The 25,727-nt window shown below is 42.7% G+C and overlaps 3 protein-coding genes across 9 annotated transcripts in view; 1 reads left to right on the top strand and 2 right to left on the bottom strand.

Annotated features, from left to right (window-relative positions):
- Positions 1 to 10,980, bottom strand: part of LOC139541138 (formin-binding protein 1-like) — a 50,250-nt gene extending 39,270 nt beyond the window's left edge. For 2 of the 4 annotated variants that reach the window (XM_071345406.1, XM_071345408.1), the window contains exon 1: positions 10,794 to 10,980. Coding sequence is in view for 1 of the 4 variants with exons in the window: in XM_071345407.1 (XP_071201508.1) it covers positions 10,794 to 10,817 (24 nt within the window). In the remaining 3 variants the exon portion in view is untranslated. The remainder of the gene's footprint in view (positions 1 to 10,793) is intronic. The other 2 variants (XM_071345407.1, XM_071345409.1) reach the window with 2 other exon arrangements.
- Positions 3,575 to 18,627, top strand: LOC139541137 (uncharacterized). 3 transcript variants are annotated; one of them, XM_071345404.1, is made up of 13 exons: positions 3,654 to 3,674; positions 12,630 to 12,950; positions 13,051 to 13,247; positions 13,442 to 13,620; positions 13,699 to 13,779; positions 13,866 to 14,044; positions 14,156 to 14,348; positions 14,455 to 14,546; positions 15,431 to 15,587; positions 15,968 to 16,090; positions 16,735 to 16,856; positions 17,769 to 17,850; positions 18,238 to 18,627. In XM_071345404.1, the coding sequence occupies exons 2-13, from the start codon at positions 12,808 to 12,810 to the stop codon at positions 18,322 to 18,324; spliced, it is 1,635 nt and encodes a 544-aa protein (XP_071201505.1). In that variant the 5' UTR covers positions 3,654 to 3,674; positions 12,630 to 12,807; the 3' UTR covers positions 18,325 to 18,627. The 3 variants fall into 3 exon arrangements, 2 of the variants coding, with proteins under 2 accessions (XP_071201505.1, XP_071201506.1); XM_071345405.1 differs by lacking the exon at positions 3,654 to 3,674 and adding an exon at positions 12,024 to 12,183; XR_011668316.1 differs by having other exon boundaries at positions 3,575 to 3,674; positions 16,735 to 17,850; positions 18,238 to 18,304.
- Positions 18,628 to 20,291: 1,664 nt separating this feature from the next.
- Positions 20,292 to 25,489, bottom strand: LOC139541140 (retinal Mueller cells isomerohydrolase-like). Of its 2 annotated transcripts, none has more exons than XM_071345410.1 (14): positions 25,334 to 25,489; positions 24,875 to 24,957; positions 24,596 to 24,746; positions 24,129 to 24,236; positions 23,888 to 24,029; positions 23,666 to 23,813; positions 23,495 to 23,576; positions 23,164 to 23,296; positions 22,894 to 23,033; positions 22,678 to 22,807; positions 22,440 to 22,554; positions 22,203 to 22,297; positions 21,978 to 22,089; positions 20,292 to 21,765 (listed from the first exon to the last, which is right to left on the bottom strand). In XM_071345410.1, exons 1-14 carry the CDS (start codon positions 25,342 to 25,344, stop codon positions 21,617 to 21,619), a joined length of 1,599 nt encoding a protein of 532 aa, XP_071201511.1. In that variant the 5' UTR covers positions 25,345 to 25,489; the 3' UTR covers positions 20,292 to 21,616. The 2 variants fall into 2 exon arrangements, with proteins under 2 accessions (XP_071201511.1, XP_071201512.1); XM_071345411.1 differs by having other exon boundaries at positions 25,342 to 25,480.
- Between the last annotated feature and the right edge of the window lie 238 nt (positions 25,490 to 25,727).

The following is a 25,727-nucleotide window of genomic DNA, read 5'->3' as shown; positions in this document are numbered from 1 at the left end:
AGCAAACTTATGGGAGACAAAGTCCCCTGCCCGAGATGGAGCCTAAGACCACTGTTTGCGCAACACACACAGTCTCAATGTAGAAAGGGCACCTCCACAGCTGGCTGCTAACCTGTCAGCATTCATCTATCTCAGTCAGCAGAGAGTCCAGCTAGCATGACTGTAGGGAATACCGAACACCTCCAAGCCTGTCAACACCCTGGCTTGTTAGCACTGTTCTATCTAATCACTCCTAATGCCCAGACACACAGGATGAAAATAGAAAGACCTGCCATGCCTCAAGGAAGTCAAATCCCAGGTCCAGTGTTGAGGACTTTGATGTGACAACAATGTGGGGATATGGAAGTGGCTGCTGTTGGGCCATGGTGACTCATGAACTTAATAACACACACATTGACTCGGAGGTGACGGATCGTAAATTACTGTTTAATATCTATACATCATTATATCCTCTTAGTATGAATAGCGTTAGGTTCAAGCTCTGTGTGTATGAGAAGCGTCATTATTTAGTGGACTGCAGTGGACTGTAGGAATGTGCACTCCCAACATCTCAAGGCCTCTCCTGGCTGATAAAAAGTCCTGTGATATGCACGGAGGAGCACAGACTAATCCTGTGTGATGCAAAAGTACATCTTTGTGGAAGGGAGGGGGTGGGAGCTCAGGGTGGAAGTGGACACTGTATTGAATGTATGTATTCAGCTGGATCTTTGCTGAGTAAACATTTGAAACGCCACTGAGTTTGAGGTCTTCTGTACGATAAATATGTTTATTCCATTTTGAGATATTGGTCTTCGTATCAGTATCAAAGCACAATCAAGGAACAGCTCCACTCTAACAGCCACCTTATTTCCTGCCCCTTCCAAGTACGGTTAGTAAAGTGCCCCTTGAACAAGACAGAGTGAATACATCCTTCTCCTCTCGCGGCCTGCTGGGTGATAAACAAAGAAATGGCTGACATGACTAATGGCACACAGTGCAGAGGGTCCCAGTGAGTTCATACTACTACTAAAGCCATTGGCTGCCTTTAAGGATCCCCACCCGTAAAATAGAGGCTCCAAACATCCGCTATGAATTAAGCTGTAGCAGCAGGCCGGCTGGGTCTGGGGCAGGAACCAGTTTACTTCCTGACATCCTTTTTCACTTAAGAGAGAGGGGACAGAGCTCTATAGAGAGAAGAGAGAAAATGGGGCTATAGAGAGAGAGAGAGAGAGGAGGACAGGGCTGTGGACAGAGAAGTGAGAGATAAATGGGGAAGAGAGAGCGAGAGAGAGAGAGGACAGTGGTGTATAGAGAAGAGAGAAAAGGGGGATGAGAGAGAGGAGGACAGGGCTCTTTAAAGAGAAGAGAGAAAGGGGGCTGTTGAGAGAGAGAGAGGGAGGAGGACAGTGCTGTGGACAGAGAAGTGAGAGAGAAATGGGGAAGAGAGAGAGACAAAGGAGAGGAAGAGAATAGGGGAAGACAGGAAGAGAGGGTTGGAGAGACAAAGAGAGAATGGGGGGAAGACAGGAAGAGAAGGTTGGAGAGACAGAAAGAGAGAATAAGGGAAGGGGGAAGAGACCACAATCCACATGACACGGGCACTGCCATAATGTAGCACAGCAGGGCCACATCACAAGTTCACAACTGTATAGGCTCCTTTAGTTTACTGGCCAGTTAGAACCCCCATGTGGCAGGAGCCTCAGCCTCAGCCCAGCCAGGTTGTTTCCAACTCCTGTACTGAGGCAGCAGCAGCACTGACAGGCTGACCTCAACCAGAAAACCTGCCCAAGCCACAAACATGAACCACGGGCCACCACAGCTATTCTTATCTGGACCAAAAGGAAACTCTTCTCCCTCTGCGAGTGTATTATGACAGCACATCCATTCTCACTCAGGCTCCCTGCGGAGTGAGCAGCAGGAGAGGAGAGAATGTTGAAATGTTTTCAAAGTCAGGATGGGAATGTTTGTATGTTCTGCTGTCCCAGTAAATCATCTGCTGGACGAGGAGTCCAGAGAAGTTCCTGGCCCAGCTTGTTTTGAGGCTGAGGGGGCAGCCGGGCCCGGGAGGGGGGCGGGGGTAAGCAAATCTGGTGGGCCCTTATATCCCTTCCTAGCTCGATCCAGAGCCTGCTGCCAAACATAATAGATGGTCTAGAAAAAAGTCAACTAATGTGAACGTAAGAAGTCCTCCGGTGCAGTCCAGCACAGCAGCCTGAGTCAGCGGAATGGACCGGAAATTGAAACCTTTCCCTGTGCAATCTGACAAGGTAATTTCAATGGTCTGCAGTCCTTCATATGGGACTTGAGGATTAGTTAAAGGGTAATAAAAAATAAACTTCATATTCATCATCTCCAGCATCACCCCAACATCTTTACTACAAAACATAGAAATGCTCCATTTTCACATATGTTGATGTTGGGGTGGTGCTGGAGATGAACATGAAGTTGCCTTTTTATTTATTTTTTAATGTCCCTTTAGAAAGGTGAAGGCTCTGAACTGAAAAATGATTTGAACCGTTTATAGTAGAGTAGCCCTGTGATCCATGAGACCCTTCTGGCAACATGAACCAGAGAAGATGTTTGCCAAACAATCTTTTGGATGTGTCCCTGCCTCCCTCTGAAGATAGGTGGAGAGTGTGTGTGTGTGAGCTACGCACATATGCGAGAGAGAAATCAGAACGCCACTGTTTCTGTCTGCCGCAGTCACCACACAGCGCCTGGTATATGAAGTGACAGTTAAAAGGCATTCCTTGGTAGACTCCGGCTGTGGTGTTATAGCGTGGGCCCCAACAAGGTCCTCTTCTCTGTCCCCGTCTACACCTTTGTTCCCCACGTCTCAGCCCATCAGCACAGAGGTCAACTGAAGAGGACTGAACGCTTTGAACAACTTCCCATCCCATCTTGTTTCTATGATGACAGGGGCCGTGAAATGTTATTCTGAACTGTTTAATGCAGAACAGGACTGATTCTACACAGAATTGTAACATGTGACATTCGGGTCTGACACACTGACCTCATTTTATTCACCATCTAGTTCAGTGTAATTTTCTGCTTTCTCTCTACGAATCACAGCGTGACGTCATTAGTACAGTGATGGAATTACAGTAGGTTACATGCTTTTTTAACACAACTCTGATGAAAGGAATCAAGTGGGAGAGTGATTCCTTTGATGAATAATAGTATCATGATTTATCAACATCTGGCATCCCTCTGCTGTCTGCTCTGTTATTGCCATTTAACAGTGGCATTTGTTCAGCACTACAGTTTTAGTGTGTGTGGCTGGGGAGCAGCAGAGGAGGATGGGGGTCCTGGGGGTGGGGGTCCACGAGGCCTGCATCCCCCACCCACCCACCTCTTCTCTTCCTGGCCATTCAACACTGGGGCTCATACCAGCCCCAACTAATTTCAAGGTGACTTTGAGCAGTAAGCAGAGCTTATCACCATCTCTCTGCTGGGTAAACTGAGTAGACACCAGTGGTGCGTGTGATGATGATGAAATGCTCCACTGTGAGACTTTGACCCCATATGCCTCTGGAGCATATGGACTATTGAATGTGACTGTGGGGCTGACTTCTGTGGAAATATTTCAACATAAAATAACAGAACGAAATAGGCATCTCCCTACGCATGTTGACGACACAAGTCTGCAGCATGAGAGGTGTCGAGCCTGCTTCCCTTCGTCAACTAGAGTGTAGGTTAGTGAATCCCTGTCATGCTTGGCTAATCGACTACTTTGTTTAATAATTAACTTCAGAACGGTAGCCTACATTTCCTGCACTGCTAAATGGTTGTCTTGTAAAACACAGCCTACAGCATATGGGCTGATCCTGATACTCTAGGACTAGGCTGCTCTGGGTCACCGCCAAATGTACATGACTACCTGACTTGAAGTCGACTACCTGACTTGAATATGTTCAGAAAGTCATTCTTCTCCGAGAAGAGGGTTACCAAGCAAGCATATTGTGTAGTAAATTGTCAGCTAGCTCAGTGAAATACATCCTGGGAGACAGACATCCCCTTGTCTGTCTGTCCTATGGTTCCACAGCAACAACTACCAATCAACATGTTAGTATGCAGATCACTAAAAGAAACCATGATCATTATTTTTCCTTATAGGCTATAACATGTTCTTCCTACTCAGCTCATTGTCTTGGGAAGGAAAACAGCAGCCTGTGAATCAATAGGAAGAGTAAATGTATGCAAAAGACAAAATTCATGGAATCCTGCCACACACACACACTACTCAATTCCCCCCTAGCTAAAGTGGTTCAGTCTGTATTTATCTGGTCGATAAGTAATACATTGCTTTGTCATCTAAACAAAAAGGTGAAACAATGTGGTCCACTTTCACATGTCTTTTTACCCCTTCATGTAAACAGACCCAAACAATTAGTCAAGCTGCAAGAGGCCCAGCAAAAATGAATGGGGAGTCAGTGAACTGTTACCCTCTCATACAACTCCAGCCAACACTCAGAGAGCCCACGCTAAAGCTCAATTCATTTTCCATGCTCGCAGAACAATGGCTGCCAAATGCGCAAAGTTCTTGGAACAAAACAAAAGCAGAATTTAATAAACAAAGTGGGACAGCAGGTCAAAGACAACCACTGCTTGTGTGGCACAAAATAACTTGGTGACAGTGACAGTACTCAGTCTCCATTCAATGTTTCAGATGCATGGCCATGACTTATTTATTACAACATGTTATCAAATGTATTTATAAAGCCCTTCTTACATCAGCTGATATCTCAAAGTGCTGTACAGAAACTCAGCCTAAAACCCCAAACAGCAAGCAATGCAGGTGTAGAAGCACGGTGGCTAGGAAAAACTCCCTAGAAAGGCCAAAACCTAGGAAGAAACCTAGAGAGGAACCAGGCTATGAGGGGTGGCCAGTCCTCTTCTGGCTGTGCCGGGTGGAGATAATAACAGAACATAGCCAAGATGTTCAAATGTTCATAAATGACCAACATGGTCAAATAATAATAATCACAGTAGTTGTCGAGGGTGCAGCAAGTCAGCACCTCAGGAGTAAATGTCAGTTGGCTTTTCATAGCCGATGTTATGCCCCGTTTATTACCGTCAATGAGGAAAGAGGATTATTGAAAATGGTGCAACACTACAGTTCAGGTGATATGCATGTTTGTAGTGTGGATGTCCAGAGCACAGATTTGAATCACAACAATATCACCTCACCTGGCTGAGGTTGCTGGTGGGCTGTTTTGTACACATTGGGCAAAGGCATCAGACGGACATCAATCCCAGCAGTGTCAAAAGCCTTTAGTGCTCCAGAGCAATAAGATAACCCAGTATGAGGACCCTGTGGGTGTAAAGTTCTGGGAGCGTCAGCTGACCTTCTACCTGTATGAACCCAGGACACAACACCACAGTTTCTGTTCATGACATTCAAAAAGTCTACCAAGTCATGAGTTTATAGCCTAAATTAGAAGGTCAAAAGGGTATTCATTCACCTTGTGAGGCATTAGCTGTGTTCCCAAGGATTCTTTTGTCACAGAGGGTGGAAAATGACTGTTGTAGCCAATGTTCCAAATGTACATTTGGCATTCAAACCAGACATTGTGTGAGAGAAATGACAATGACTGTATTGAGCATAGTTTTTGCTAAAATTCCCACACTTTCCATGTAAAATTCCCACACTTTCCATGTAAAATTCCTAATGCTTTGACTAATGTCTTGTCAAACTGTCTGCGACAGAATGCAGAACCTGAAGCATCATCACCGAACTGGCATCCATTCAAGAGGATTTAAAAAGTCCTGAAATGTAGTGGTGTATTCATGCACTGCATTTGGGGATTTGGGGGCCTGACGTAATGACTTTAGGCTACAACACACAGTACTATAGCTAGGGACCATGGCAGTTAACCAGGAAAGACAATTCAGTTCTGCAATATGCTTAGTTACAACCTACGGCTAGGTTATATCTTCCGGATTAGCTAAAACTAAATCGGATTCTAAGAAAGAGCACAGAAATTGAGGTTACATGGTCCATTAAATCCAGTCAGGGATGGGAACAGTTGCAGAGATTAGTGGGGACACATTTTCAGAGAGCACCAGCCTAACAGGAAGATTCCAGCAGCTGTGTTTTCAATGTGACTTGTCAGAGGACAGAGACAGTGCCAGCAGAGAACATTAATTGTGTGTAAATCTCAACTAGATTGCTCTCATTACCCTGGGGTTGTACTGTAGAGGGAAGGTGTTACAGTGTCATGAAACAAAGCTTGGCTGAGAACAAAACATGTTATCATTTTACAAATTTGTTTAAAAAAAAATTTAAATATCAGAATTGAGCCAGGCTTTCTTGAGAGTAATGAGCAATCAACCTCTCCTCCCTCGAGGTATGATCCCAAAAACCAAAACAGGAGATTGTAATGCCTTGTAGACCCACACGATTTTCACACAGCAAAAGAAAAGGAGAACTCTTCATTTCAGCTGAGATTTACAGTTTGGTCAATGTCCTACTGTTTTAAAATCAGTGGTGGATTTGAAATGTCCTCATTTGAAACCTTTCTCTTTGCACCTGACTGGAAATAGGTCAGAGACAAAAGAAATATGCTGGGTCATGGTGAACCATTGTCTCAGTGAGCCCTCAATTGATGTGACCAGATCTCTACAACTTGATAGAATAGAATCCCAAATACAGACCAATTATAGCCTACTCATTAGTCATCATTACCCAGTCTTCTTTCACCATGGATGTCAGTGGAAGGAAGCAAGGGCCCCTCTGTGAACCAGACAAGCAGGCAGTTTAGCAGCTCTCATCTTGGCCTGGTGGCCTCACCTGACTTAACCCCATGTTGTCCAGATTAACACTAAGAAAAAAGCCTGGACAAAGGAGGGCCACCAGCCAACCCACAAATCATAGGAGGAACTAGGAGCAACACAGAATGTGAATCACCTTCCTCAAACATATATTATAGATGGGCTACATTATTCACAGGACATGGAATTAACCTATCACAGATAATATAGTAATATCTGATGTACCGCTCTATACAGGGGGAATGGCTTGAATTGATGCTCCAAAAATCTGCATTAGGCCTTCTGCAATAATGGAGAAGGAGGGGATCAGGCTGTCAAAAACATGACAGAATCCCAGGGCCAGGATGATGATCCAGTCAGTAGGATTAGCATTAATTGAACAGTCTTAAACCGAGCTCTGCTGCGGCTCCCTTCTAAAGCTCTGACAGTCAGTGAGGCGTTACAATGCACCGTCCGCATAGAAGACACACACTGTGTCTAGAGAGCATGAGCAACCCCCCCCCCCCCCCCCCCATAGTAAAAACCCATTTTAGAACTCCCTAATAATCAGATAAGAGGCACGGGCGTTCAAATCATTCTGACAGATCATGGGTCATTTACCTTGTAAAAAGAAAAGACTCCAAAGACAGCCAAGTGTGTCCAGGGCAGGCTTTGTCAAGAGGAAAATTAGAGAGGCATGAAATAGCAGAAAGCAAAAACTAGGGGAATGAGGACAACTCACTAGGCTAAATAGCTGAGCACTGTCTGAAAATTAATGTATGTGGACCCCACTTCTTTAAGTGTGTGATATATCAACCTCATGTTGCACTGTTTGATATCAGAGAAATCCCTGACTGCATCTTTAAAAAAGTACAGTATGTCAGCTTGCCAACTCGCAACACAAGTCTCGATAAAATAGATGACGCCACACTGTAAACCACAACCAACTCTTTCCTCCAATATTAGGTCTAATGGCCTGACATGTCTCAGCTAATAATGAGCTATACTTTTTTCCATAAAACTGCACAACAAACGTGACTAACGGACTAAAATCTGTGCAGATAAAGCAAAGAAAAATGTACTAATGCATGCAACCCAAAGCCGCAGGCACCCTGGCTATGCAGTAGGGCCTCCACCTATCAAATCCCTGTTGATCTGTGATGCCTCCTGATCCACCTCTCTCTCTCGTTGATTATTTTACTGCCTCTTCTGTTTTGTCCTGTGTAATTTACCTCAATTTCCCCTCAATGTTCCCAGTCTGCCTCTCGGAATGCATGGGAACACACGTTACGCACTATTCCCCATCTGTCTCCAAGACCCCGTCTACCTCCTCCTCCATTCACACTTTCCCTGTTTAACACCTCCCTAAGCCATGCCTGTAGCCAAACTTCTCTTTATTAAAAGACAACATCCACACACTCCTCTACACAATCTTGTGATTCCACTCTCAGCAACCTCGCTGAGGGGAAACGACTTAAAGATGTGTGCCGGGGACTGACTGCAATAGCAGGTCTAAGCTGTGATTTAACGTCTGTGACCTTAATTGATCTCTCTCCCTCTCGATCACACTTCTCACACAAATGACCAACCTCACATTAACCATGATCATCATCATATCCCTCCCTGTTCAAAGCAGTTGCAATCAACAAAACATAAACTAGCCTAGAAGAAATCTGTTATGAAAAAGAATGCTAGAATAACTGTTGATAGCCTGTGTGCTCAGCTTGGTAACACTTAACCTCACACTGATCTCCAGTCAGTCAGTTAGACATGTCAACCCCATGTAAAAGGATGTGTTAGTCTCAGGCATTAGGTCTCAAAGCCATGGATGACTGCCAGGTAGACAGAGCAATGAGAAATGTGGAAGGGCCTACAGTAATGGACCCTCAGCTCAAAATCATACTGTCAAAATGATGAAATTACTAACAAACACCTGTCATACCGTGACTACAAATAATGATAGGCATTAGTTGTGTTTTGATTGCATTGTAGTTCGTTTACATTTCTGAATATTCTATTGTGAAACCAGACAGCTATTAGCATGTGTTGGGCAATCTCTGTTGTTCTAAAGTAGAAATACAGAATTACAAAACCTCAATGTGACGTTAGGTAGAAGGAATTAGGCCTAAATTAATTTCATTCATAAAAAGAGACAAGGCAGATAACATCGGTGTTACTGTGCTAACGATGCAAATTCAATCTGCAAATTTTGATTTATTTTAGCGAAGCAAACACTCTGGGGAAATAACCCAATTTTGTTTTGAGGGAGATTCCTGATTGAGATTTAGGAGTAAAACAATATGGAATGGGCATTTTGAATCAAGTTGGTTTCTGCATGGCACACAGTTCAAATATAAGGGATAAGGGCCTAACACATGCACCCAGACAATTAGCCACATAATCCAGCAAATCTGGGGTAAATAGTCAATAGCAGTAATCCGCTGTGCAACATGAGTCCTAGAAAGCAAGGATGGTTATTGTGTCTACACAGCAAGGATGGTTATTGTGTCTACACAGCAAGGATGGTTATTGTGTCTACACAGCAAGGATGGTTATTGTGTCTACACAGCAAGGAGAATGTGTTTGGCATGCAAATCAATACAATTGAATTGCACAATGTTGAAAAAATTAGGCATTTTACATCATGGTGCAGTAGGTTAGGAGTATAGCCTACTTGCTGAAACCTTTATCATACAGACAGCTCTTGCAAGCAAACAGTGTGAGCCTCACATACTGCTATTCCCTGAATAGAAGTATTTTCAGTGCACAGACATGCTATACAGAATGTTAATTCAGCAGTAACTGAGATTCGTTCATGAAGAAACGTAGCAAATGTAGACATTTTCTCAGCAATACAGGTTCTAAGTTCATCATACTGAAGTGAACTCATATGTGCCACATTATCACATGTTGACTAAAGCTTCAACATATTGTTCTGTTCCCTCAAACTGCATGACAGTGCAGTTCTCTCTATCAATGTTAGCTAGCTATCAATGTAATTGGTATGAAACAGGCCAATTACTTGCTTGACTATCATGTTGGCAGCAACACTGCAGGTTTTGCAACTATACATTTTAGAATTATAAGGGGGAGAAGCTGGACTGGTAAGCTACCGGTGATGACCAAAAGGATTTATGGGCAACACCCTTGTCACTGGAATAGCTACATTTCACATGAGTTCAATGTCCCTGATAAGTGAAGATTATGTTCTCAATAACAACATGTGGAACGGAATTTCGTTGCAATTAACATGGTAGATGGCTACATGCACAAAGTCATTAAGACAATAAACCCCTTGGACAAGCCGGATGATGTAGCCAGGGCAATGGGCTGGCAGTCATAGACAAGCCAGACCAGACAGAACATGACAAAGACGGTACCTTGAATTAGCTCCCCAAAACGCCTGTTCAATAGGCAGTTCATTGTTATATTGGTAAAATAATAGTCTACTATTGTTTAGCTAATTATATGAATTGCGCAATCTCCTAGAAAATTGGGAGCAATGGTTTAGCTTGACGAGTCACTCACAAAGACCCAGCGAGGAAGCAGAGCAATAAATAAATAAATAACCTCGAGATTTTAGAACCAAGTTATTCTAAATGTGCACTTGCATTGTTTCATGCTGGGGTAGTAGATCCATACGAGCATCGAGAGAACAATACAGGGGTTTGCTTACTAGCCACCGGTGTCTCCACCTTTTTTAGGGATAGTCTGTCTTTGAACTAAGAAACAGGGTGTGATAGGCGCCCTATTCATCTGCTGAAAATAAGAAATTACGGATCCGAAATCAAGCCACAGTCAGAGACATGTTATGATAACAAGTGAGCAAATGATCTGCCTTGCTTGGCTGATATTTTTACACGTATTGCCTATTGTTTACCGTCTCTATGGTAAAGGTGCATGTCAGGATTAGCCTGCTTAGCTGGCTAACTTTACACAATGCTAGTAAGGTACCTGAGCACCTTCATTGAATTCGTGCCAAATTGTGTGGCAGCTAGGTGTGTAGTCCACACAAGAACAAAGAAAGCGAAGTAGTTTATACCAATAGCTAGCAAACTTACCCAAAGCTCCGTTCCCCAAGTCATTGCGGACTCCCCTTGTTACTAAACCCCCAGATTGTCAGCGTATTCCCCGCTCAAAACTCGCCAAGGTTGCGTTTCCAATCGTTTGTCGTCGTCTGTGGTGTAGCTACTCCTTGCTCACTCTGGAGGAGCTGTCTGATTTAGCTTTGCCGGAGGAAGTTGGGATCTAGCAGAGGATACAGATAAACGGGAGGTTCAGGTTCTCCAATAAGATTTTCATGTCATGCATATTATTTAGTTTTATTTAGAAATCAAGCAAATAATTATATAACTTAAGTAAACACATACAATAATTGAGTTAAATCAAATGAGTTATTCTAGAACTATGGTGATGAGATAATCCTCTTCACACTATTTCTTTTATTTCCCAAATTTGATGGGGAGGGAAGACTTTATGAAGAAAATGTGTCAATCGATTAATTTTGTATTAGCTCTTATGTATTATCTCCTATGTATCAACTGTTCTGCCTGACCTGTTCACCGGACGTGCTACCTGTCCCAGACCTGCTGTTTTCAACTCTCTAGACTCTAGAGACAGCAGGAGCGGTAGAGATACTCTTAATGATCGGCTATGAAAAGCCAACTGACATTTACTCCTGAGGTGCTGACTTGCTGCACCCTCGACAACTACTGTGATTATTATTATTTGACCATGCTGGTCATTTATGAACATTTGAACATCTTGGCCATGTTCTGTTATAATCTCCACCCGGCACAGCCAGAAGTAGACTGGCCACCACTCATAGCCTGGTTCCTCTCTAGGTTTCGGCCTTTCTAGGGAGTTTTTCCTAGCCACCGTGCTTCTACACCTACATTGCTTGCTGTTTGGGGTTTTAGGCTGGGTTTCTGTACAGCACTTTGAGATATCAGCTGATGTAAGAAGGGCTATATAAATTGATTTGATTTATTAGCTCCTATCATATTAGCTCCTATCGACCATTTGATCAGTTGTCACAACAATCACTTATGGATGATTTGGTTGGAATCATTTGCTTCAAAAGTTAGCCACATTAAGTAATTAATCGTTTATTTAACTCTTACTGTTGAATGAAAAATGATGTAGGAAACAAACATTAGTGGGGAATGTCAGGGGGCTGTAATGTCACATTTCTAATGAATGCCGCCGTAACCTGAGTTCTGTGATTGACTAACATGCTTGATATTTTGTATTGATTCGTAAATACCGCCATCTAGTGGTATGTATAGGGTATGGTCTAGCAAGATAGGCGCGTTGAAGGATCACTTTTGTTTCCGCCCAGACGTTAATTCGTGTAACACCTAGAAGCAAACTCCATTTGTTATGGAAATAAACTTGAGATACGTCTAATATTTTACGCAGCTAAACAGTCATGTACAGTTGCCTTTCAAGGTAAGTACTATGGTGCATGTAGTCCAAAGTAGTTAGCTATGTCATATTGCTGAGATTGTTACAAAGCTAGGTAACGACTGCTGCAAGCTAGTTCACAACAGCCAAAATACTGTGATGACCTTTGGCATACTTAGCTAGCTGACGTACATATTGTAGCTGTGTGTTACTTAGTAACACTGAATGGTGCAAAATAGTTTGCTACACAGGGCGTTGGTGGCACCTTAATTGGGGAGGAATGGCTGGAGAAGAATAGGTGGCATTCCATTTGCCCCGCTCCTGCTGTTATGAGCCGTACTCCCCTCAGCAGCCTCCAATGGTCTTCTACGATGTTTAAAAATGAGCTACATTGTCAACAAATTAGAAATAACGGGGCGTGTTGTCAATCAATTAGCTAGATTTCCCATTTAAAACACTCTCTACATTGTCATTCATTCATTGCTTTTCAGGGGTTTGAGGACCAAAGGCAGACTATGTCCTGGTTATGTCTCCTCTCAGTCACCTCTATGGAACGTTGACCCGTGCACACACAGGCGTCCAGAACGCTGTTTACACTCAAGGATATCAGCAGGTAACCTATGGCAACCTTTGGCGCACATTCTCTCAGGCCGAGCTAAGCAGCTGCCAATGGCATCCTACTTGATGAGCACTAGTGTCCACAGAAGACGACGATTGCCAAGTGCCTTTCCAGTTTTAGATGAAGCCCTTCAGCCAATTCACAATGACATATTTGAGGCTAACCTACGAAACAGCCAGGCATGCCAAGAAAGGTAGGTTGAAACTCCATACACTTCAGCAATCTCAGTGTATCAACTAGTTTTCCATTTCTGCTGTATAGTATTAGCCTTCTGACCATGGTGGCACTTCCAGGTATATTGAATACATGGAGAAGGTGAAGAAGGGGGGTGGGGAGAATGCAGTAAAGAGGCACACCCAGAGAAACAAGAAGATGTTGGTTACGGACCGTCTTCGCATGCTGTTTGATGACGGATACTACTTTGAGCTGTCTCCCTTCGCTGGAATGGGCCTACCCTATGGAGACATCCCCTCAGCAGGCTGTCTCACTGGTAGAGGGTTCTCTGCTCTGTCAGTGACGGATGCTCTTAATGCATGCTTATCACTCAGAAATGTGAAATATCCAACCTGAAATTTGGCAGCAAGGAAAATGTCTTGTTCCAGTGCATTGTAAAACAATATGCATAAGTAAGAATGAGTTATACTAAGCCTTATTGCTTCATTATGCACTTCTTCACTGTTGCAGGTATAGGTAAAATCAACGGGTTGTGGTGTGTGTTTATTGCCAATGATGCTACTGTGAGTGGTGGTACAGCCTATCCCATAACCGTCAAGAAGCAGCTCAGAGCCCAGGATGTAGCTATCCAGAACCGACTTCCTTGTGTCTACTTGGTGGATAGTGGAGGTGCATTCCTTCCTCTTCAGGTATGAACTCAACTCATTGAGATTAATACAACTGATGAATGACTCAATGCGTAATTGCTTAGTTTACTCCATCCGCAGTCTGAGATTTTCCCTGATAAAAACCAAGGAGGACGTACTTTCTACAATGAAGCCATCATGTCTGCCATGAAGATCCCTCAGGTGAAACAGAAATGCTAAACATCCCATTGAAGACAATCCAAACACAATATATTCTACCCATGAATGTTGTATCTTACTCCCTCTAGGTATCCGTGGTTTGTGGGTCATGTACAGCTGGCGGTGCATACATCCCCACTATGGCAGAAGAGACTGTGATGGTGCACCGGATCGGGACGATTTTCCTGGGCGGACCGCCCTTGGTGAAAGCTGCCACAGGGGAAGAAGTCTCCCCAGAGAATCTGGGTGGGGCCACACTCCATGCAGAGTGAGTGAATGGAAAGCCTACAAACTCTCAAGTTCTCTGTGAGATTCACTATACTACTATATCTGCACTAATAGGCTCAAACTTCACCTCCCCCTCCCCATGCTGTTTCAGAGTGAGCGGCTGTGTGGACCACTTTGCCTCTGTGGAGAAGGAGGCCTATGAAACCACACGTAACATAATCTCTACCCTCAACTTTGAGCTGCCCGAGGAGGACGAGGCAGGGGTGGAGGAGCCTCTACATAGTGTGGAGGAGTTGATGGGTCTGGCCCCACGGGACTATGACCACAGCCTGGAGGTCAAGCTGGTCAGCTCAACACGCACTTAAATCAACAATCACATCTCATGGGGATGTTTTAGAATTACAATTAATTATTCTGTAACTTTTTTTTCTGTTCTTTTTTTCTGTTCAGATCCTGAGTCGGCTGACTGATGGCAGTAAGTTCCAGGAATTCAAGGCTCGATATGGAACAACCCTTGTGACTGGTTTTGCCAGAATTTGCAGGTAAGAGTTGTTGATTGACACACAGTCTTGAAGTATTTACCCGTCCTCCTTCAATGGTTTAGTAGATTGAGATGCCTTCTAGACTTTATCTTAGGGGTCAGACTTTTACATCTACCTTCATTATGCATACATTTGAATGTATTTTGTTGCTTCAGAAAGTAGCTGTATATTGGAACCTCTTAAAACCTCTATCCTCAGACAACATTAATTAACTGACACATTTTTGAAGCAGAATGTTTAACAAAAGAGCGTCAGGAGATTAACGGTTAACCCTGTTAATTTGCAAATTAGATTAGTGTGCTTCTGTGTTCCAACCAGTCAAATCTTTCCCTACCCCAACAAGAGTCAGATTAAGATGGGTAATGTTTTTGAATGAGAATGGAGAACACAAGGGAAAACAAGTCACTTCAGCCAGCTTTCATCTGCTTTTACAAAGAACTTCTCTGAGAGCAACTCGTTGCCATGGCAGCGGAATGTTCTAGATGCAGGTTAGCATTGTTCGTCATTAATCTTGTTCTGGAGGCAGCGCTGCAGAGTGGTCACAAGCTGACACAGTCATAAAATCTGATTTTAAACCTAACCCTAACCAACTGCTAACCCTAATGCCTAACCGAAACATTTACAATATAGCCATGGCAATAAACGTCAACCTGCATTCTAGATCCCAGAGAGTATTGTGATTTTAATCAGGGTATGGTGCTCAAACAAATCATCAAGAAATTACTTGATCAAAACCCATATAAATCTTGATATAAAGTTTATTTCGCTTTGTATTCTTAAACTCCACTAAAAGTACTAAAATACAATTTGCACAATTGCTGTATGAAGGCAATACATTTTATTCAAGTTTAATGCCTAACTTGCAGTGTATATTTTTTCTTCAGGCATCAGGTTGGCATTGTGGCGAGCAATGGGGCGCTGACGCACAACGCATCATTAAAAGGCAGCCACTTTGTCCAGCTGTGTGACCAGCGAGACATCCCCCTGATATTCTTACAGAACACCATCCCAACGCCAGAGCTGACCCTCTCCCAAACCCAGGTATGGCACTGCAGCCAACCCTGAGCACTCACCACAGAATAAAACCACATTTTTCAAACAACAGGAATACCAACTCTCCAAAGAGAAACTAAGGACTCCATTACTCCGAATGTAAAACAAAGACTGGCGAGGAGGAGCACGGAGAGGCCTCTCAATATTCTTTTGTAAACGGACACTCCTGTGGAACTCAGTCAGCCATGTTAAATAGAACTATGATTAAAATCAGGTCTCAAAATCAATACAGCCATGTCATCAGAATGTTATGCTCTGTTGAACATGGTTGTGGAATTTCATGTCAGTGTGTTAACAAGTTTCTGCTGGTGTTACTCATGGACCAATCTGTTAACTATGTGTGTGTATGTATCCTCTCTTTACTCTAGGCAGAGACCAACACCAACAGACTGAAGGCTCAGGGTTCCATGATGTCAGCTGTGGCATGTGCCTCTGTTCCAAAAATCACCATCGTCATTGGGGGATGCCATGGCGCTGAAAGTTATGCTATGGTTTGTGCAATAGTTCCAGCAGTAGTCGCTGTATGAATTTGCCCAGTGCTTACACATCAATTCCCTTATACACTCAGTGGCCAGTTTTGCTGTATGCTGATGCCCGTTCGCAAAAATGTTTTGCTCCTATAGACTGAGTCACGTGGCTTGTTATATAAAGCTAGCAGACGGGCATCAAGTCATTCAGTTACAGTTCGATTGAACATTAGAATGGACAAAACGAGTGACCTAAGCGACTTTGAGTGTGGTATGATCGCTGGTGCCAGGCGTGTCGGATACTGTATCTCAAAAACATCTGGCCTCCTGGGATTTTCACGACGAATCCTGGTTCCTGTTACGTCGTACTGATGGCAGAGTCAGGATTTGGCGTGAGTGGCATGAGTCTATGACACCATCCTGCCTGATGTCAACGGCACAGACTGGTGGCGGTGGTGTAATGGTGTGAGGAATGTTTTCCTGACACACGTTAGGTCCCTTCATACCACTTGAGCAACGTTTCAATTCCCAAACTATTCAGGCTATTCTGGAGGCAAAGGGGGGTCCGACCCAGTACTAGATATGTGTACCTAATAAACTGGCCACTGAGTGTATTTTGAAAATACTAACTAAACGGGTCTCTCTCTTCTGTGTTTTTCTTTATCTAGTGTGGCAGGTCATTTGACCCAAACTTCCTATTCCTTTGGCCCAATGCCAGAGTGTCCCTGGTGGCCCCTGGTTACTCTGCAGCTCTGGCACAAGAGGAGGATGTTGAGAAGATCAATAAGAGGCATTTCTTTTGAATGAGCAGGGCCTTATATCTATTACAGCATATTGGATTACTGTCATTCATATTCCATTCACCCAGTTCAATGTAACGTCGATAGAATTTTCCCTATACCCATCATGAGGTTGCTACAACCTAGCCTATGAATGAAAGTTTACAATGTAGGTGCACAGGTTGAGAGAAATTTGACAGACATTGACACATTCAGTACCGCCTTGCACACTATTGCTTGCATCTAGCTGATCTAGGGTGTAAGCATTAGTCCAAAAGTTGCAAACAGGAGTTTCTAATAGACAGATTCAGATATGTTTAACCCCGTTTGATTCCGTTTGCTTTCATTTAAGATTATTTTTTTCAACAATCGGCAGAATGAATGCACCCCTGATCGCACGCAAACACAGTTCTATTTCATTGCAGCCACATACATTCAGCATGATCACTTTGATTGTTGTAGTATTCCTTATCGCATCTATGCACTCTCCTCTCACCTTTTCCCTTCGCTTGTGGACTTAAGTGCACAACACATCAGCTGTCTGTGACCAGGCTAAAAAACCTTTCCAAGCCAAACCGTCATATCATAACCGCTAACCGCTACACACAGCCTACATCCACCATATTATGTCATATAATGTCATATGCCAATCACGGCCGGATGTGACAGAGGCTACTGCTATTGAGGCTACTGTAGAACTTAATTGCAAAACAGTGTTTCAATTAACTATTGGTGACACGAATTTATTTAGTATAGTTTTATCTAAAAATGATCACTTTTAAAAAATTCTGAAATTCACTGAGGATTGTTCTCCTTTCTCTGAGGAGCCTCCACTGCATAGTACGGTTTTTCATACAGGAATATGATTCATGTTTGGTTGTAAATGTCTCAGTGGATGTTAACAGGAGTGTTTATCCTTCTAGGTTGGAGAAGGAGAGCTCTGCATTCTTCTCGTCGGGCAGACTTTGGGATGATGGAGTGATTCTTCCCCAGGACACGAGGAAGGTAAATAACATATGGCATTTAGCAGAAGCTTTTATACAAAGCAACTAAGGCACACAGGACCAGGATTGATGTTAAATATCTGTAGAATCACAACTGCCACTTAGTAAGGTCGCACAGTCCTGGCTGGTCCTCACTGACTGGAAGCAGATTTTGCGGTTTACCATGGAAATGTGGAAAAAACACTTACGTAATGGCATAGTTTAGTTGGCTGTGGCCATCACAAGTTGTTATTCTTGAGAATCTCTTCGCCTTTTGAAAGAAGTAGGGTTATTGAATGCTACTTGGTAGGTTATTAATTTAAAAAAATTAAGAAAGTGTTGCAAGTCCTTTATCTGTGAATCGTAATCAGTTTACACAGGCCCATTACATTTTTTTCTTTCTCATTAGGTTTTGAGTGATTGTCTGAAAATCATCAAACAACAGGAATACCAACTCTCCAAAGAGAAAATAAGGACTCCATTACTCCGAATGTAAAACTTTTTTTTTACAATTGTCTTTCTTAGAAAAAGGTCTGTTAAATCTGACAAAATGCCTTGAGGCCCTAATTACGTTATTAATGAAGTGCTGATCACAGAAAAAAACATACAAATAAACGTAGCAGAATGTGTAAATACAACTTGAAACATACCACAGAAGGCAAAAAAAGTGTTGTCTTAATTCTTACATAGTGCCTTCAGAATGTATTCAATACCCAACTACACACAATACTCCATATTGACAAAGGGAAAACATGTGTTTGTAAATGTATTTTAAAATGAAATACAGAAATCTCATTCACACCGGAGTCAATACATGTTAGAATAACAATTACAGCTGAGTCTTTCTGGATACATCAAGAGTTTTGCTCTCCTAGATTGTACAATATTTGCACATTTTAAATGTTAATCATTGCTAGACAGCCATTTTCTAGTCTTGCCAAAGATTTAAGGCGAAACTGTAATTAGGTCACTCAGGAACATTCAATGTCGTCTTGGTAAGCAACTCGTGTTTATTTGGCCTTGCGTTGGTACTACCATTGGTGCGCAATGAGATCATTGATTGGTGTCTTCAAATCGGTTTGTTTCGGTCAATACGTCCCGGGAAAAGAACCATCAAGTATGGTTGTGTTAGTAACAACCAGAGGATTGCAATGAAACCAACCATGACTGGATAAACGTTTGTTTAGTGTGTGTAATTACCACGAACGCTTCGTCCAAAGTTGAATGAGACGGAAATCACGATGCAAGCGGTTTACAAATATTTGGTGTTAGGCTATAAAAATTGATTTTATCAAACAAAACAAACATTTACTGTGTAGTTAGGACACTTGGCATTGCCACCAGAGGAAGATCTTCAATGGTAAGCGATTTATTTTATTGTTATTTCTGACTTTCGAAAATGCTAGTAATACTTGTGTGTGCGGGGCGCCGTCCTCAGAAAATCGCATGTTTGCTTTCGCAGTAAAGTCTTTTTGAAATCTGACACAGCGGCTGGATTAATAAGATGTTCATCTTTTAAATGATATAAGATACATGTATTTACAAGAATGTTTAATATAACGAATGGTGTATTTAGAATGTTAGCTCTCTGCGAATACCTAGGATAGGATAAAGTAATCCCCCTCCCCCCCCCTTAAAAGAGTTAGATGCACTATTGTAAAGTGGTTGTTCCACTGGATATCATAAGGTGAATGCACCAACTTGTAAGTCGCTCTGGATAAGAGCGTCTGCTAAATGACTTAAATGTAAATGTTATTGTCCTGCTGAAAGGTGAATTTGTCTCCATGTCTCTTGGAAAGCAGACAACCAGGTTTCTCAACAAAAAAAACTGCCTAGTCCTTGTCGATAAGCATACCCATAACATGATGCAGCCAGCACCATGCTTGAAAATATGGAGTGTTACTGATGTTGGATTTGCCCTAAACACAACTTTGTATTCAGGACAAAGTTAATTTTTTTGCAGTTTTACTTTGTTGCAAACAGGATCCATGTTTTGGATGAATTTTATTCTGCCCAGGCTTCCTTTTCACTCATTTATGTTAGTAGTGTTGATCCATCAGTTCTATCACAGCCTTTAAACTCTGTTTTAAAGTTGCCATTGGCCTCATGGTGAAATCCCCGAGCAGTTTCCTTCTATGGCAACTAAGTTAGGAAGGACGCTTGTACCTTTGTATGACTGGTTGTATTGATACACCATCCAAAGTGTAAATAATAACTTTACCATGCTCAAAAGGATATACAATGTCTGCTTTTGTTTTACCCATCTACCAATAGGTGCCCTTGGAAAACTTCCCTGGTCTTTGGATTAATCTGTGTTTGAAATTCAAGTGCTCGACCGAGACCTTACAAATGTTAAACACTATTGCACACAGGATGAGTACATGCAACTTGTGACACATTTAGGCTTGCCTTAACAAAGGGGTTAACATTTCGATATAACAATTCAATTGACATTATGGGGTATGTAGGCCAGTGACTCAATTTAATCCATTTTAAATTCAAGCTGTAACAAAATGTGGGAAAACTTTGTACATGGTTCCATTAAAGCTAATGAGCACTAGGCCTTTAGGTCTGAGTTTGAGGGTCAAGGTTATGACAGATACAACACTTGACCAAAAGTATGTGGACATCTCATTCCAAAATCATGGGCATTAATATGGAGTTGGTCACCACTTTGGAGGCTGATATAGCAGCAGTCTTCTGTGAAGGTATTCCATTAGATGTTGGTGACTTGCTTCCATTAAGCCACAAGAGCATTAGTATGGTCTGGCACTGATGTTGGGCAATTAGGCCTGGTTTGCAGTCGGCGTTCCCAAAGGTCTTCGATGGGGTTGAGGTCAGGGCTCTGTGCAGGCCAGTCAAGTTCTTCCACACCGATCTTTACAAACCATTTCTGTATGGATCTCGCTTTGTGCACAGGGGTATTGTCATGCTGAAACGGGAAAGGGCCTTCCCCAAACTGTTGTCACAAAGTTGGAAGCACGGAATCATCTAGAATGTCATTTGCTGTAACGTTAAGATTTCCCTTCACTATAACTAAGGGGAACTAGCCCAAACCATGAAATATAGCCACCGACCATTATTCCTCCTCCACCAAACTTTATATTTGGCACTATGCATTGGGGCAGGTAGAGTTCTCCTGGCATCCTCCAAACCCAGATTCGTCCATCGGACTGCCAGATGGTGAAGCGTGATTCATCACTCCAGAGAATGCAGTTCTTGTGCTGACGTTGCTTCCAGAGGCCGTTTGGAACTCGGTAGTGAATGTTGCAACAGATGATATTTACACGCTACGCGCTTCAGCGGTCCCGTTCTGTGAGCTTGTGGCCTACCACTTCACGGCTGAGCCGTTGTTGCTCCTAGACATTTCCACTTCACAATAACAGCACTTACAGTTCACCGGGGCAGCTCATAACAGGGCAGAAATTTGACTGACTTGTTGGAAAAGTGTCATCCTATGTTGGTAGGATGCCCCATTGAAAGTCACTGAGCTCTTCAGTAAGGCCATTCTACTGCCAACGTTTGTCTATGGAGATTGCATGGCTGTGTGATTTTATATACCTTTCAGCAACGGATGTGGCTGAAATGGCCGAATCCACAAATTTGAAGGGCTGTCCACATACTTTTGTACAGTGTATATCACAACATTGACTTTGAAACTAAGCCACGAACAGGCTACATCAGTGATATAATTATTATTATTTTATACATCCCCAACAAAGGTTTTAGTATTATGATTGTCCCTTTCTCCTGTGGAGTGGTATTGTAGATGTGTTGAGAATGTAGTCCTAAGGCTTGTACATTCCATGGAAGGTGACAGGGATGATGACCTCCACCTCAGCCCGTGCGATCTCTGTCAGGTCTCTGGCATTGAGGATGAGGAGGTACCCTGGCCTCTGGTCTGCTCCAGGGTTCACCACGATGCTCAACAACACCCCTAGGAAGAGGGAAAAGAGCAGTGTCACAACTACAAAAAGAGAATCCTCCCACCTCAAGTTGTATAGTATTGGTATGTCGGCCTTTTACATCACAATAAGGTGGATCCTGCTTAGGTAAGTCATGCTACCTGATCAGTTAATGTTAAAGACCACAGATTGTGCCTCCTGTCTATCATGATATTATAGAATCGCCTAAAATCCCTCTGTTTACCGTCATCTTCCTCCACTGAATCTGGGGTCTGCACAAAGATGGGCTCTGAGGGGTAAGAGTCTGGCTCCTGCCACACCCACGTATCCTTAGTCTTCACGTTCAGTTTGCAGATCTAGAGCATGACACAATCAAAAACTTGCTCCCAGAATGACTATTAGCAGATTAGTCTAATCATCAGACTTGGCTAATGCATCACCAGCGTTCCTGTCTGCATGCTATACTCACCCTGTCAGGGATGAAGTGGTTCAGGCCCAGTCCATAGGCATAGCTGTAGTTCTTCCCAGAGAACTTACTGTAGTTGATCTGAGGGAACTCGAAAGCTGCAATGATAAAGGAATTCAATTGACTGATTCAATCAATGAGGGAAATCTTATGACAGATGGACAGATATTTAGTGGCATTCGATGGTATAAGAATAGGGGAGCCCTCAAGGTTTAATGAAACAAGCTGCGTGTGTGTTACCTTGTCGTGGTCCAGAAAACAGAACCTCAGGCTCCAGCCAGATGGTTCCATCGCTGCGCATCACTGCAGTGGCTGTGGTGTACGGAAGGGATATCATATTCTTCCCCTGTTCCTCCTGCAAGTTCAAGTACAAACAGGAAAAACTTAACTGATTTAGTCCTCTATCCTGAGAGGATAACATCAAAGCAGTGATAACTCCTTACTCCAGAAATGACAAGATTAAGGCCACAACACTTACCTTGTGGACGTCCATGGGCAGAACGTATCGCCGGACCTCTGGCTGAGGTGCCCTCATAGCAGCTTTCTTCACTTCCTCCCAGTTCTCCCGCAGGTTGGCCAGATATAGGTAGTTGTAGACAAACTCATGACTAAAATTGAACAAGAGAAAGAGGCACTGGATAAGTGTCTTGTACATATGTTCTTCAAGTCATTACAACAACCGGTCAGTATTCACCCTTTCCAAGTACACAGGTCAACAACGATGAAGCCATCGTCCTCATAGCTGTTGATGTGATGGAAGAGATTGAAGGCAGAAGTCCTGAATTTATGCTCTATGTATTCAGCTGGGTCCTTTGTAGCCAGATGGAACCATGTCTAGATGAAAAGGTATACGGTTAGCTAGTGATGAAGACAGAGATTATTTTAGTATCAATAATCAACATTGAAATGCTAACAGGCCTTGAATACAGTTTGATAATAGTGGTCTAGGTGTTCCTTTACTTACGCCCATGGTTTCGTTTGACTCAAAGCAATCCATGTAATTTGTGCCCCAGATGCTCCAAGCGGTCAAGAATTTTAGAAGGTTTATCTTCACTGGAGTCTCAACGAAGACAAAGTAGTTTTCTGTCATTCCAAAGCTGATGGAGGCAGAAAAAGTAGTTAATACATTTCATGTGCAAGAATGTTACACGCGAGAATGTGAACTCCAGGGGCCCAGTTTTCCAAAAGTTAACAATCAAGAAAATGATTTGTCTGTTCTATGTATTTAATCCTATAGGTGAAAACCAGACATAACTTTTGAAAACTGTATCCTGACAATCAGCAATGTCACTAACCTGTGAACATAGGAGGGCTTGAATCTCTCACTGCTGGGGAGCTGCACAAGAACCTTGGACTTTGCAATGGGATCTGACTTGTCTGAAAACAAGAATCACAACCAGATAGCCATTTGATTTAGGGACATCTCACTTGCAGAATATAGTATCAATGGTGTATACAGAACAAACCTTTCGGTGTGGGAGGAATTTTGACAATGTTGTAGGCCAGTGACATATTCTTCCCAAAACAGTTCCCAATGTTGTACACCGTTCCGTCACTTTCAATGTGTGGATGAGCTGTCACTCCATTGACCGAGAGGTAGTCACACAGGTCCACCTGGAGAAAGAGTTTGTGAGACTTTCTTTGTGACGAGAGTTCTTATGTTCACTCAATCTGATGTCAGCACATACCCTTTTCAGAGTCTCCAGTGTGTCTGGGTCCACTTTGGTGATGTAGTTGGTTTCTGTGCAGGCATAGAAATCCTCACCAACAGGGTACACGTTCACTAAGCAATTATCTGTCACCTCAATCCCTTTGAAGTAGGTGAAAAACCTACAAAGACAAGAATGGACAATTTGAATGTTGCGTCTAATAACTAAGTCATGACCCATGAGTGTTTAACTTGATTATCATAAAATGATAGCAAATCACCTTGAGAAGATATTTTTGCAAGGATCTGGGTAGGCTGCTGTTCCAAACTCAGTGATGACCACTCTTTTCTCTGTCATGGCTCGTACATAGGCATCTGTTTTGACAAATCTTTAGAGAAACAGTAGTTAAGAACAATAATTCCAACCAATATCATTTAAACATGTAGCTTGGAACATAGATTGGAAATCGATAGGCCCACTTCTGTTTCAGCTCTTTCCAAAGCTTTTGAAAGCAGCAGTAGGTCACTGTGTTTTAGTATTCACTGTTTTAATGAGAAACAGTCCTCACTGAGGTTTTGAGAAACATTCCAGTCAAATTTATGGGCCGAGGGGAACATTTCACAAAACTGCACAACTACCACCAGTGTGTAGTGTAAAATTATTGCATGCCCTCATAAATATATATTTTACTACCTCACGGTTGAAAAGTGTTACACATCACTGAAGTCAACACACAGAGGGGCTTACTTCCGATAGTAGGTCACATGGCCGTTCTTTAGGTCAAACTTGTGCATGAGGGCCTGGCCATCAAAGAGGTGGTAGAAAGGCTCAGCCCCCACCTCAAACAGGCCGGGTCCAAGACGCAACAGACTGCCGCTCAGCCATTCTGGGATAACACCTGAACACAGCATGAAATGATCCATGTTACCCTGTTGTGCTCACTCCGCTCTTAACCGCCATAAAACCACAAACCTTCTCGCTTGTAAACCAAAGGGTAGTGGAGTCTCAGACCTGTTCCTCACATACCTACAACCACAGCAGGAATAGGCTCATTCAACTCTTCACATGTCTCAAAGATTTTCTTGTAGCCACCAGCCGGATGCTCAATTCTGAAAACCGAACAAAATTACTCCATCAAATAGAAACATCTATTCACATGAAATCCTAGGCTGCTGATCCAACTAATCTTTTCAGACCTAAAAACACAATTACATACCTCATTATTGCCTAAATGTTTTAGTTAAAAAATTTAATAAATCTGACCAGAAAAAAAAACATGTTCAACTGCTTTACACTAGCATGCAGCAAAAGTAATGATAAAAATGCTTTGATCTAAAAGCTTTGCACAAGAACAGTTACTCAACTTACATACTCCTGTCAGTTATGAAAAGTATGCAAAAAGAGGTAGTTTACTCACCAACTTATATTCTTGTATGGGGAAAAAAGTTGTGAAGCTAAGGAAAATGTATAAAAGGAATTACTCACCGACTAACCATTTTCCTATTGACAATAAACACAGCTTGTGTGCAGGAAATCAGTCTGAACTGTGGAGTGATCAGCAGCCTTTAGACACTGTTAGATTCCCAGGCAGAGCGCCGGGAGTTTGAGAACCTCCCCCCAAACCAATCAGAGGTCTCTGAAACAAGAATCCCTTTGTACCCAGACCATTCACTTTCCATGTACTTTTAACCCACCGCCCTAATACTCCTCCTTCAGGAATTTCTATGCGTAATTAAGACCAGAACCACATTTGCTAACCTGAGCCCACCAAACGTACCTAAATCAAGAGAAAAAACAGGTTAAGTAATGTACTTCATTATGCAATATCTTTCTTGCTTGTATCAAATGTTTTGTACATGTCAGAGAAAGATGTTCCCAC

Source organism: Salvelinus alpinus, chromosome 16 (assembly GCF_045679555.1).
Source record: "Salvelinus alpinus chromosome 16, SLU_Salpinus.1, whole genome shotgun sequence".
In the NCBI taxonomy this organism is placed as follows: Eukaryota; Metazoa; Chordata; class Actinopteri; order Salmoniformes; family Salmonidae; genus Salvelinus; species Salvelinus alpinus.
The sequence above is the reverse complement of the archived record's forward strand: the minus strand, read 5'-3'. Positions and strand labels throughout refer to the sequence as shown.